This window comes from Paramormyrops kingsleyae, chromosome 15 (genome assembly GCF_048594095.1).
Source record: "Paramormyrops kingsleyae isolate MSU_618 chromosome 15, PKINGS_0.4, whole genome shotgun sequence".
In the NCBI taxonomy this organism is placed as follows: domain Eukaryota; kingdom Metazoa; phylum Chordata; class Actinopteri; order Osteoglossiformes; family Mormyridae; genus Paramormyrops; species Paramormyrops kingsleyae.
The window spans coordinates 10,750,889-10,763,597 of record NC_132811.1 but is presented as its reverse complement, the minus strand read 5'-3'; the positions used below and the strand labels follow the sequence as shown (position 1 = coordinate 10,763,597).

The window sequence follows — 12,709 nt, the reverse complement described above, 5'->3', positions numbered from 1 at the left end:
CTCCATCCATCTTATTTTACATTTTCACATTTGTATTCTCATTGAAAATACAAATTTTTAATTTTTTCTAAATCCACTGCCTGGTTTCAGCCATATTCTGAATTTCACACCAAACATTTACAATCCTTTTCTTCACAACCTACCTGTCCAAAACCGTTACTTTAATTTTATTTAATGTTCCAAATGCCGCATCTTATTTCCTTGCCATGTTTGGCCACACTCCAGCTAGTCTGCATTTGGTTTCTAGTCCATCAGCTGGTAGTCAGTCAGATAACTAAAGGGTCTGTAATCGGTTGATGAGTGAAATCCAGAGTGTATGTGGAGGTCTAGATCAAGGGCCAGACCTGGCTGGAGAGTGGAATTTAGAGGGGAATTCTGAAGCGGGGAATTCTGAAGCGGGGGTGTATCCTCCACATTATTGTTTGATATTTTATTCATAGTGATCCACAAAACAACAATTATGGAAAGTGATGTGGGTGGGTGGCCTATCGCTTCTTTGTGGGCCAAGTGATGAGGGCGGGGGGGCTATTGCTTTTTTTGTGGGCCACTTGACCATTACCGTTATGGTTTTCGTTTCCTTTTTTACCCCCCCATCTTGAGCTCAGATGATGGAGTAGTGTTCGGGGCTGGCTTTAGACATTCCTCTAACAAATTAGTTTAGCATGGTCATAACCTTCAAAAAGCTCATTACCATAAATTGCGTGTGTTTCCATAAACCCTGAAAGCCGCATTGACCGGTCATAAATGGAACCTTATTCAGGACATTCTCAGACCTGCTAGTGAGTTACAACCCTGGTTTCCTATACTTAGTTAATCAACTAATGTTTTCTTATTTGTATTATTTATTATTTTTTTCTTTCATTGGATTTATTTAAATGATTTAATGCAGTATTATAACAACCACTGTCATATGCAAAGTTAATAAAAGTTATAATAATCACCATAACTTTTTATATGGCCATAATTAAAAACTTAGAGTTAATTGCGATGAATACAGTATAATTTGTGCTGCTACCTAAGTATTATCTTTGTTCATGAATAATGTTTAGTGTTGCATAAATTGATTTGATCTTTTTAAAATTTTAATTTTCCCGTTTCTGTGTGTATAATTAATGCATAATAGAATTTTTTCAGCTCCAGAGTGAATCCTAGTTTGGTGAATTCTGTTATAACCGGAAAAGACCTGGAAACCTTGAAAGAAGTAGAAAAGAACATACGTTCAGATAAAAAAATAAACAGTATTTGTGGATTACAATCTGATTACGCTGTAACATAATGTGTAGGCTGAAAATCATGGTGAGTCAATTCCAAAATTAATGTGAACATTTCAGTAAATATTTCATACACCTGTGCTTAGTTAATTCTCTCGTTATGCTTTTCTGTCCTTAGTACGTTGGTTATGTTTTCCAAGAAGTGAAAGCAGAAACTAACAAATGCCTTTGATAAGTAGATTTTAAACGGCACTGTTTTTCTCGCCATAATTAGTGAGAACAGTGAACACAGCACAAACAGACTCCGATAAGCATAATTAGCTTATATTAAGGTTTAGATTGGGTTTCAGAGGGGATGATGTATTGAATTAATTTTCAGTCGTTGTTTTTCCCCGTTGCTGTTTTTTAAAGATTTTCTTCTGTGCCACCTTCCCTGGCAGGAAACCACACTCGCATTTAGTCTCTTAATCAGCTGTGCAATGGTTCAGCCCAAAATCCTGTTATTTATTTATTTGTTTGTTTTTCACTCTAATTTCCTTCAATGCACTTGCCTGTGGAAGCTGCCCCCAGCTCCTCCGAACAGTAATAATAGTAACTCTCCGGGCTGAACGGGCAGCTTTCCTACAGCTGGGCTGTCCCTCTTAATTGGCTTTATGCACATTCAGCAGAATCTCACGCACACGCATCAGCTTGGCGTTTTTTCCATTTTATTTACAATAGGCATATAGGGCATGGTGCTTCAGTGCAGTAGGTGCTTGGTGGTGTTTAGGCCCTTGAACTTGGGTGCTGGGCTGCTTTTCTTTTCATATACCCAATGCAAACGGAAATCTAAAAACTGGATGCTGATGTTAAAGTAGCTAAATGAAGAAATTGTGGAATATCGAATGTCATCAGTTTCCTGTTGTATAACAATGCAAAAGAACAAAACAAACTGTCCTGTTGTCCTGTTGAATTATTTTTTGAGATGCATTTAAAATATTAAATATTACCTTGTATTTCTCACAGATGCATTTTATTAGAATTTGTTTCTTTGATTATTTTCTCGGGGAAAAATGAGCGGGAGAATTGTCAGCGTGCGTCCTAAACGAAATGCCTGTGACATGACATCAGTCCCTATTTTTAATTCTGAGAAAAGGAATGTCGAGCATCGGTGCAGGTGAAAGAACAACCTCAACGGGAAGCCCGCTTCTGGCAGGGAGGGGTGAGGCAGGGAAACGTCCGGTTCCTTTTCGGGTCGAGCAGCATGTCCTGGGAGCGCTGGGCATTTCAGGCTAGAATGGCTGGGGGGGGGGAGGTTGTTAGGACGACAAAGAAAACGCAGGGAGCTGAGCAGATGCGGGTGGCAGGGGGGAGGGGGTTGACAAGGAGAGACGGAGTGGGAGGAGGTGGTAGGGGTGGCGGGGGGGGGGGGGGGGGGAACGCACTCGGCTGAAAGGGCACCCGAAACAGGTCATGAAGAAAAATAGTCTTGATACCACTGTGACTTGACCTGTGAGTAATTAACATCCACATTGATTTCCTTTTCCCTGAGTGACCCCTATCGCCATTTGCTTCAACTGCACCTCTCACCGTATATCACTTGCACAGGCCGTTCACTTCCTCGGGACAAAAAACTTTCCTCTCACCGTATATCACCTGCACAGGCCGTTCACGTCCTCGGGACGAAAAACTTTCCAAAGGTGATGCCAAAGAAGAGAACAAGTGCTGCCGACCTTTTATATCGACCATAAACCCTTTTTAAAAATTTTTATCCATTCTGCCCCCTGTTTTCAACATCCGCCGACAGCATCATCCGACGCCGGACAGTATTTAATTTCTCTCCTTTAACGCCTCTGTTTCTTGGCCTGTGATCCCGGGCTTCCTGGCCGCTGCTATCTTTGTTTTTCTTTTTAATTTTGTAATTCTTCCCCACTGGACCATCACTTGTTTCCAGTTGGGCTGATGCTTCCAGCCTGACTTCCAGTGTCAGTATGAAACATTGATCCCAGGCCTTGTGTATTTCCTGCTGCTGCACAGTGCCGACCCCCCTTGCCGCCCCCCCCCCCCCCCCATGCCGAGGTGCCCCGGGACAGGCCCTTCCCCAGCCTCTCTCTGCATCTTTGTTATCCACTGGCGGGGAGTAGCTCGTGTTTTTGGGACCTGACCTTGCAACCCCAGAGGTTGCAGGGATAGCCAAAGGTTGGTGAACAAGGAAAATGGTTACTGCAGGTCCCAGTTATATGAGTATTTATATATGAGTATTTAATAAAAAATGTCAGGCGTCTCAAACCCCGATAGGTTGTTCTTGGAAAAGAACGGTATCGTCAGGTTTGACAATGTCTGTGGACGGTAAGCGTGTGACATATAACATCATTTATGTGTAATGTGGTTTTGTGGAGAACTGTATACATGTGAAACAAATAAGTACTTTATCTGCTGCTTTAGAATACTTCAAGAATATTAGTCACGTCCTGTATTTTAATGACTGCAGTGCCGACAGAGCAGCCTTTGCATAGCTGACGCATGCGTGTTTTGCTATGTGTTGATTTGTCACCCAGCTGTAATGCGCCGTAACTTCGGCTCTGCTCCATCCCGCATGCGGTAATGAGCCCGCTGGCACTGCGGGGTCCAGCCGGGCCGCCGCATTCTGCATGACAGCAGTGCACCGAGCTCTGATCTCTCTTTGCCACAGGTTCCAGCAGCCAACTTAAGCACCACTTCTCAGGGGGAGATCTCAGAGCTTTCAGGTCCCCATGAACAGCCGTAAGTGGTAGAGCTTCACATCGGGGGGGGGGGTGTGGAGGGGAGTGGAAGTCAGTTTCCCCCCCCCCCTCCTGTACTGATGTCTCAGCATCACAGCACATGAATATTTTGGTTCTGCCGGGTCCAGTTTTCATCCCATCTTCCCAGTAGCTGTTCTGGGAATCTCGTCATTCCAGTGAATATGTATCCAGAAGATCAGTGAGGAAGCCCATTTCAGTCAGTATCTTCATTCATCTGCGTGGCCATGCTTGACTCAGTCTGGGAAAAGTTTTCCTGTCTTTAGATCTGCCCCCCCACCCCCACCCCCCCATGGGGCTAATGAGAGATGCCGAGGCATTTCTTAACTCGCCCGGGGCACAGGAGCGATCCTCTGGGGGGGGGGGGTGTACGTTCAAAGTGATATGTGCTGCCACATGCGGCCGATCTCCTCACAGGTATCGGCAAAATAAGCCACATTATGCACATTTTATATATTATTATTATCATTATTATTTTTTAATTTATTTTTTGACTTGTCCTGTAGTTATTTTTTCACAGCTGGCCCTGGAGTTTGTTCAGACAAACTCCACTTAAAGACATTGGGGAGAAATTTAATGATGAAAATATAAAAACTTAGTCAGCAACGTGCCACGGGGGTGGGCTATAAGAGGAGCAGACTGAAATTACCCCCGGGGGTGCTATCACTGTGGTTGGTGACAAAGTTTGCAGTCTTTCATCTATTTTCTTGTGTGTGATTGCTTTGTTTACACATATGTTTATTTATATATTTTAATACAAGCGGAATCAGTCAGAATAAGTCAGCCCCTTTTTATTAATGTCGCTGCTTTTTGGATTTTTTTTTTGTTTTGTTCGTAATACAGTTTTATTGGATGTAAAATATATCCTTTTCAGTAAACAAGATCTTTTTTTCCTCAATATTTCATTGTTCGTTGTGCTTTTTAACTAACACGTGTTATGTAGTTATTTCTAAAATTATATAAATATATCTCTATATAAAATAAAATCTATATAATGAAATATCTATACCTATATATGCATATAATAATTAAATTAGTATGATACATAGTATAAGTATGAATCAGTGTGAGCTGTAATTATATATAGACTTAATAACATCAGTACAGATCTCTCACCTGAAATCCCCCCCCCCCCCAATGCCCCCCCCCCATCACACTTACTTTTCCGGCAGAGCTCACATTCTGGCTTAAACCATCCGATTTTCCTGTATTGACTTGTTTCAGGGCCCTTGCTTTGCGCGAGCCACCCTCCTATTAGTGCAGCAAACAAATCGATATACTACACGGTGACCAGGGAGTGCGGGTGGCGACCCGGACCTGCCGTCACTAGTGATTTAGGAAATCCCACGGCCGTCGCCTCATCCTCTGCGGCGGTCTGTCGCACTCGCATGCAGAACAAAGCTGTAATATGATATCAAATCAGCATAGCGCTTTTAAAATGGTTTAACAGTGATGACCTAAAGTGGTTTTTTTTTTTTGTAATATTGGGCAGGTTCTTTAGTGGGCCTCCCAACAGAAATGATGAAAGCTCAGTACCAATTCAGGTAGATTAATTAATATTTTAATTAATGCTACATACAGTATATATCAAGATCTTTTATAAGAAAAAAATAAAACATGCCTGCATGGACACAAAATATAAACAATATCATTTGTAGTAAAAAAGAAATAATGCATGATAATGTGTAAAAATGGTAATTATGAATAATGATGATAAAAATCTGTGGAAAAAAGCTGTGGGGCCATTGATTAGTGCCTCTATGGACAGAACCTAATGCATCGATGTGTGTGATACCAGCGAGGTTTATGGGTGATATGGCGTGGATTGCAGTCTGTCCTCGGGGCCCCGTGCACCACACGTGTCATAACATGCTGCCTTTCTTCAGTGCTCAGAAGCCACGGGTGGAAAATGCTCAGCACTGCCTGTTAGCGCGAGAGAGCCCACCCCCACACACGCACGTGCCCACCCACCCGCCCCGCCTCTGAAGTCCTCCGGCGCAAAGTTTTGACATCTGCTGGCGCGGCGGGGGTGTGGCTGAGCATCTGTCGGCCGTGGGCGGGTGTGTGGGGGGGGCAGTTGGCGGGATGGCTGAGTGCCAGCTCGTACCATCTGTGCGCCTGACATTTTTCCCCGCTAATTAACAGAGGGGTTAATTGTTCTGGCGGGCGCAAATGTAGTGTCTAACATCACCCTGGGGAGACGCGTACAAGCGGCGTGGTGGCGGGGCTCCGGGACGGTGTGGTTAACATCGCTGTCGTCGCCAGGCGCTTGATGGGCGCCGGCGGTTACGGTCGCTAAGCCGACGCAATAAGGCCTGGTCATGTGATCTTTTTTTTTTTTTTTTTTTTTTATAAATACAATTCTGATGAATGATGCCAAGCTGCTGTAATGATGTAGAAAGAATTGGGTTTAGAACGGGAGGGACCGCTGCCTGGGGGCAATGGGGGTGGGGACCATTTGCATGTTATTACTGCATATTCATAAGTAATTGTGTTAGGCTTTGCTAATAGAGCAGAATGACAGTATGAAAAATCGAGAGGCTGTTTTGTAGCCAGCAAAGCAAGGGGCTGACTTCCCTTCCGACCGTATGAATGCTGAATGATCATTAAGATACTTAGTTGCTAAATGTAACAGGTCCTACCATTTGTCAACCTGACATAATGTAATTTATAAAGTGTTCTAATTTTATTTTAGTGCATGGGCTTCATTTTATACTACAAAACAGATGACTGTTGTGAAATGAGGCCTATATATTAACTTATAACATGAAAAAATACAGCAATATCATTTAAACATGATACCTGCTCGCATATGTATTAAGATTGCCTACCGCAATTTTCCGCCAGCAAATATAAAGAAGGACATTAAATGTATTTGTCGCTTTGAAATATTAAGGCTATTTTGCACTAATAGTAATATTCCACGCATTAAGCATGGGATTAATATTTAGGGTTAAGAGAAATAGCCAGAAACTGAGTATCATGTGTCCTTGAATTTTAAGACTTTTCTGGTTGCAATTACTCTCTAACTCTCTAATATTCTCGGTAACATATGCATGAGACGATCAATCTGTAATTGTATGTCAGGCTAGCTAGGCGCCATCCAAAGCGGCACGGCCGGGACAGCGGTGTGATGAAGTTGGGGGGGGGGGTGGCATCTGGCGCGTGCGTCTGAAGTGATAGGGTAAATGGGCACCCCCTGGGTGTCAGCGCCTCGGAACAGCAATTTGTGCAAGCTTTCCCAACCCCCACCACCGCCCCCTGGAGGCCGTTTGCCTGTTAGCGGCCTGCTTCCCCCGGCGAGGGGCTTCGGGAGAGCCCAGCCCAGTGGACCCTCCTCTGCGGTGAGCCGCCCTTCACAGGAAATCACCTTTGTAGCGCGTGACCGGATCGGCGTCGACGGCAGGAAGTCCGTACAAAGATGCCTTTGTCCCCGTGATATTTTTTTTTTTCCCCTTCACAAATGTCACATGCCTCTTAATGGAGAAAAACTGCTGTCAATGCAGAATTCTGCTGTGGTATCGAGACATTAAAAAAAAAATAAAAAATGACACGGCAGACGCCAGTGAGCCGATTTGGTGAGATACATAATTTGCTCCTCCTTTTAATGCCATATTTATACTGACGTCTGTAAATTGCTGGCCTTGCCTTTTCTTTGTTTGTGCACCTGAGATGAGAGGCTGGCTTTTTGCTGGGACACCGCGGGCAGGCCTGTATGTGATCACGCCTGTGTTTTTCATTCGATGTGTAGATCATCCAAAACAAAAAAAGTCATCGCTGGGGATAGCCAGCTAGCAAACAAAGGATCCACATCACCTCCTCCTCCGAATCCTTAAGGAACAATATATATTTTTAATATATTCAGACACATGCCTCTGTGTTTCACACCTGCCTAGCCAAAATCGCTAAGCGGCTAATTGAAAATCTCATCTCAGCTCTAAGTGTCCAGAAGCTTGTCATGCCTATTAGGGAAGCTGTTTTGTCTTAGGACTGCCGAAATGTCTCTGGAATTATCTGAGACTTTGACAGCTGCAAACTCCCCTAAGCTATTGCCACTTACGGCCCGGTTGTTGCTGTGCCCTGTCACAGTCTCTCCCAAAATCCCAAGTCTGTCCAATTCTCATTGCTACGTTCCTTCCTTGTCTCCTCTGATGAGCAACAGGAGAGTTGGCTCCCCTGACTGATTGCAGTCTTTCAGCTGACGCCCTTACACTACCGCCTGTAGACATAGGTCTGAGCTATCTTTGTACGAGCTAATGAGTTCTTTTCTGGATTTTTGTACATTTTTTTCCTGCCAATGCAGATTTCCAGCCTGAAGAGTGAGCGGTTGACTCCGGAATTTATATTTAACCATATTGTCTGCATGTGGGTATTTTTTTCCCTTGCCATAAAATTACAGATGGCCAGTTCTGTGTTTACGATTTTCCAGATTTGTAAAACAAAAGAAAATTATACAGTAACGGGGCAGCCATTTTCTTATCCTCATTGTGTTACATAGTGAGGTTGTTGTTGACATGACAACCGGTTGCAGATAATATACTTTGTTTGCAGATTTCATTGTGTTTAATTATTAATACATTTCTTAAAGGGGTATTTCTTTAAAGTTTTTTTTTTTTTTTTTTTTTTTTTTAAATACTTTTCCCCCTCCCCACTTTGGGTATTGCTAATTTTATTGTCATACATAATCTTCAGTTATGTAGTTATGTTTTACTTATATATTTTTTTGCCTGCAGCGGTTAGTTTTATCATTGAATTAATTCTCTAGAAAAATATTCATTTCTTCTTCATAATATTTAACGCAGGATGTTTTAAAGGGCTTTTAGGGGCTTTTCTTTTGAAGTTGTTAATATTCCACCGGTTATCTTCCCTGCAGCCATAAGCCAGGCGACACTGTGGAGCCGCATGTCGATAATCGTAGGTCTCAGTCGAAGGCCGAAGATGGGATTATTCGAGATCTCAAAGAGGAAATTAAGAGAAGTTTACTTGAAAGTGTGCTGAGTAGGAGAGAGCTGCAGTGTTTTTCTTAACTTCGCAGAGACAGCTTAGTTTTTAGCCATGGCGACGGTTTTTGTGATATTGCTCGCCACTCGTGTCGTGACATCCACACGTGTTACGTATTAAACAATGCCCTCTGCTCGTGCACATACCAGACACACTTCTGTCCTGGAGGTTAGAAGCAGAAATACGTTTGAAAAGATGTCTCCCCATACCAAATTAGGAACTATGCTCTCTTACTGTTTATGAGTTATACCTCTACAAATGAAGCAGGTTACTGGAGTAACCCTATTTTACATCCTTAAACCACCCTACCCTACTAATTCCTAGCATAATTTATTTATAGTTTATTCTTGTTTTAGAGAAACTTTTGGTAGCTGCATTTCCCATGCTGTAAAACATACTACATTTAATCATTAAAACTAGTAAACTATTTAGTAACTCTTAAAGGCTTGTTTATCTGATTTGGCATGCCGCGCCTGATGCATTTGATCACTAACCCTAAAAATCTTTGGACGTCTGTTTTATCTTTCAGCTGTCTGGAAGGGAAGACAGTGTTGTGATTCTACGGAGCAAGCGGGGCTCTCATCATAATGCAGGAATGGAGGAACAGAGCCAGATAGCAGATGGAGATATCAGAGCCGGAATGTCGAGAGCTGAGCTTCGGATCAGTCGGAGGGATGGAAGGGCAGCACAGAATAAGGTGATTACTGGGCAGGAATGGCCAGTTTGTCACAGGGAGCGTGTGCACAGATAATGGCCGCCAGTTTTGCAGTGACGTGCACAAAGTTTTCGTGGGACACGTGCTGAAACAGGGGGGTGTGGCTGACCACTACGTTTTTATGGCCGGTGGCGGGGGGGTCCCCTCAGTTTTCGTGATTGGTGGAAGGGGGCTCGGTCAGTGATTTAGCATGTTTGTCAGTAAATTATTAAAAACGGGCACTTGGAACATTTTGAGGGTGAGGGGGGCACTTTCATTCATTCAAGCAAAAGGGGCAGGTGCTCAGGCACCCCCAGCTCCACCCCTGTGCCATAACATTTTACAGCATTTCACAGATTACTGAAATTACTGAAATTACTAATTACTGAAATTATTATGAAAGGATTCCTTGCATTTATTTTGCCTAAGATATGGAAATACATAAAATTTTGCACCTTGTCTAGCTGCAGGAGGCGGTCGGGACTCTAGGAGGAGAGACAGCCGCTGTGGAGGAGGTCCGAGGCCAGGCCCCTCTCGAGTCGTGCGGACGGCTGGCGGAGGAGGAGCTGACGGCCCAGGTTAGACTCAGCCGGCCGGCTCACGCCAGCCTCTGTCTCCCTGCTTCATTTCCACTGTCACTTCATGACATGCGGATGGAGGGGGGGGGGGGGGTCATTAATATATACCCCCCCGCTGTAGCCGTTACTGCCCGTTCGTTCCCGTTTGCGATACAGAGACGCGGCCCCCGTACGGGCGGCTGACATCCAGGAGAAGGGCGAAAACTCCCGTGAAAACAGTGCAGCAACCCCCCCTGCCCCCCACCAAAATTATTTATCGCGGAGCTGACATGAAATAAATGGTGGAATATGCTGGAAGCAGCACCTGCTCACCTGTAGCGGTGGGCACAGGGTGGCGCTGAAAGATTTCTGTTTATTTATTTATTTATTTATTTGCCGCTGCCTTGGGGTTGCGTAACTGTGTTAATGAGTACCATGTTACGGCGTGACTGGATGGAATTTCACACAAAATTATTGTTTGGGTGGAAGTAATAGTGACAGAGCCTTCTGAGCGAGCATCACAATACTGACAGTTGGAGTCAGACTCTTTCCTGGGGGGGGGGGGTATTTACATTTTTTTCCACTGAAACCTGGATAGCTGGACAGTTGCCAAGGAATTCAAAGAACATCAACCCAGCCTGAGGACACAGGAACAGCAGCGTATCACAATTGTAAGAGGAAAGAGAAAATTTGCTAATACAAGATTTACCAATATAAAATGCACTTCACTACAATTTAATGCACAAATATGAATAATAAAGGAAACGATTGCAATGTTATTCGAATGTTAAGTATTAAAGTGTGAGCTGCAAGGACACGCGTTAGTGGTTAGTTTGGTTTTGTTCGGAATAGGCCTGCTATGAACATATCCAATAAAAATGACATAGTTACTAAGAAACCAGACCTCTTCACATATTTCTTCTTTGAAACCAACAGATTGAAGTACTTGGGGTGAAGTCACAGTTCTTTTTGTTGTTTTTGTAGTGCGTTGTTGGTTTCAGCAACAACCAGCTAGACTGAGGTATTCTTAACAGGCAGACAGAAGTCAATAAACACGGACGATAAGATTCATTTTCTTTTGAAAACCACAGATGTATTATTTTGTAATTATTACACAGAGCTTCATATGAACAGAAAGCACATGCCACAGTCTACAGTGAAGATGAATCTGATCACTCTTTTTTCATACCCAGATCAAGATGGATTAAAATTTAATACTTTTCATTGTAACTCTTATTAAAAAAAATACTGTTTTCAAATCGTTGAAACACAATCCTGTGAATATTAATCTGAAGGTCTTCTTCCTGCCTCCAATATTTAATATATTAATCCTTCTAATTAATTAATGTACATTTGTAAAGTGAAGATGAATAATTTATTAGTCCAATAGCTTCTGGCTTAGAAGGAAATGTGTCTTGTAACTAAATGTAACTGCATTATAAAAATTCACATTGCCGTCGGAGGAGACTCATTAAGTCTAGCTACCCCAGCAACTTAGCTAGAAGACGAGCCACATGTAACAGAGTTGGCACACGCTGCGTCCCCGTCCGGGTATAGCCTAATTGTAATGAAACTGAAGAGGTCTCGTTTGAAAACCCAACTGATTGTTAGCATCTGTTTTGGTGAATTCATAAGCGTTCGTTAATTGTTTTTCACACAGTCTCCATCTGCTTCAGTGATTTCCATTGAATCTGCGCCAGCTACAAAATGGAGCAAATTGAATAAACAGTACTTACCCTTATCAGGGAGCTTAATTAAATATGCCGATTCCTCGAATAATGTTGTTAACCTCAACAGGGTGTCAGGGTCTCTTGAAAGCCTGCCGTGTTTCTGCTTAAGCCGCACGTGTTGCAATCAAAGCAAGGGAAACAGGCTTTTTTGTTTAAAATGTAGCCGAAAATGCAAAATTGAAATTTCAAAGGTTTTCAGTTGCATTTTATATTTATATCCCAGAACTGGCAGTATATCACCTAGTCCTATTTACGCAACGCTGAATGTTTAAATGGAAGTTTAAAATCTCAAGACATACTTAAAAATCTATAATTTCACTACGTAAATTCTAGACCCATTCGTGTAAATGCTGAAGGATTCATGCAATGTTATATATCAAGGTCTCGATTTCGGCTCAGTTTCTGTCATGAGCAGCAGGTGAATGAAGGTAAAACGTTATAACATTGCTTGTTATAATGTGCTGTTTTGTTTCTGTCACCAGGGCAGGTTTGTTGTTTCTGAGGCCTCCCTCAAAAAGTCTTTTCTGATGTTTCAAAAACTAAATTAAATAACTAGTGAGTAGAGTCAGCAGATTGCGGCTGGCTAGTTGCTCCGTAGAATGCTGCTTCTCCTAAACAAGGAATGCGCTTATTTGATATTTAGAGAAGTAACTGTTTGTAGTGACCTTGGGACTCTATGCAAATATTTGTTTTGAGTGGTAGTAAACGCCACTGCTTTCTGTCCCTAGCTAGTGAATAAAAGTAAAATTACCATAAA

General features: G+C 42.8%; 1 protein-coding gene across 12 annotated transcripts in view; it reads left to right on the top strand.

Moving 5' to 3' along the window:
- Positions 1–12,709, top strand: part of LOC111849520 (uncharacterized) — a 115,674-nt gene that overhangs the window by 8,183 nt on the left and 94,782 nt on the right. For all 12 annotated transcript variants that reach the window (XR_011982669.1, XR_002839557.2, XR_002839558.2 and 9 more), the window contains 2 exons: positions 9,501–9,668; positions 10,130–10,243. Coding sequence is in view for 9 of the 12 variants with exons in the window: in XM_023822439.2 (XP_023678207.2) it covers positions 9,501–9,668; positions 10,130–10,243 (282 nt within the window). In the remaining 3 variants the exon portion in view is untranslated. The remainder of the gene's footprint in view (positions 1–9,500; positions 9,669–10,129; positions 10,244–12,709) is intronic.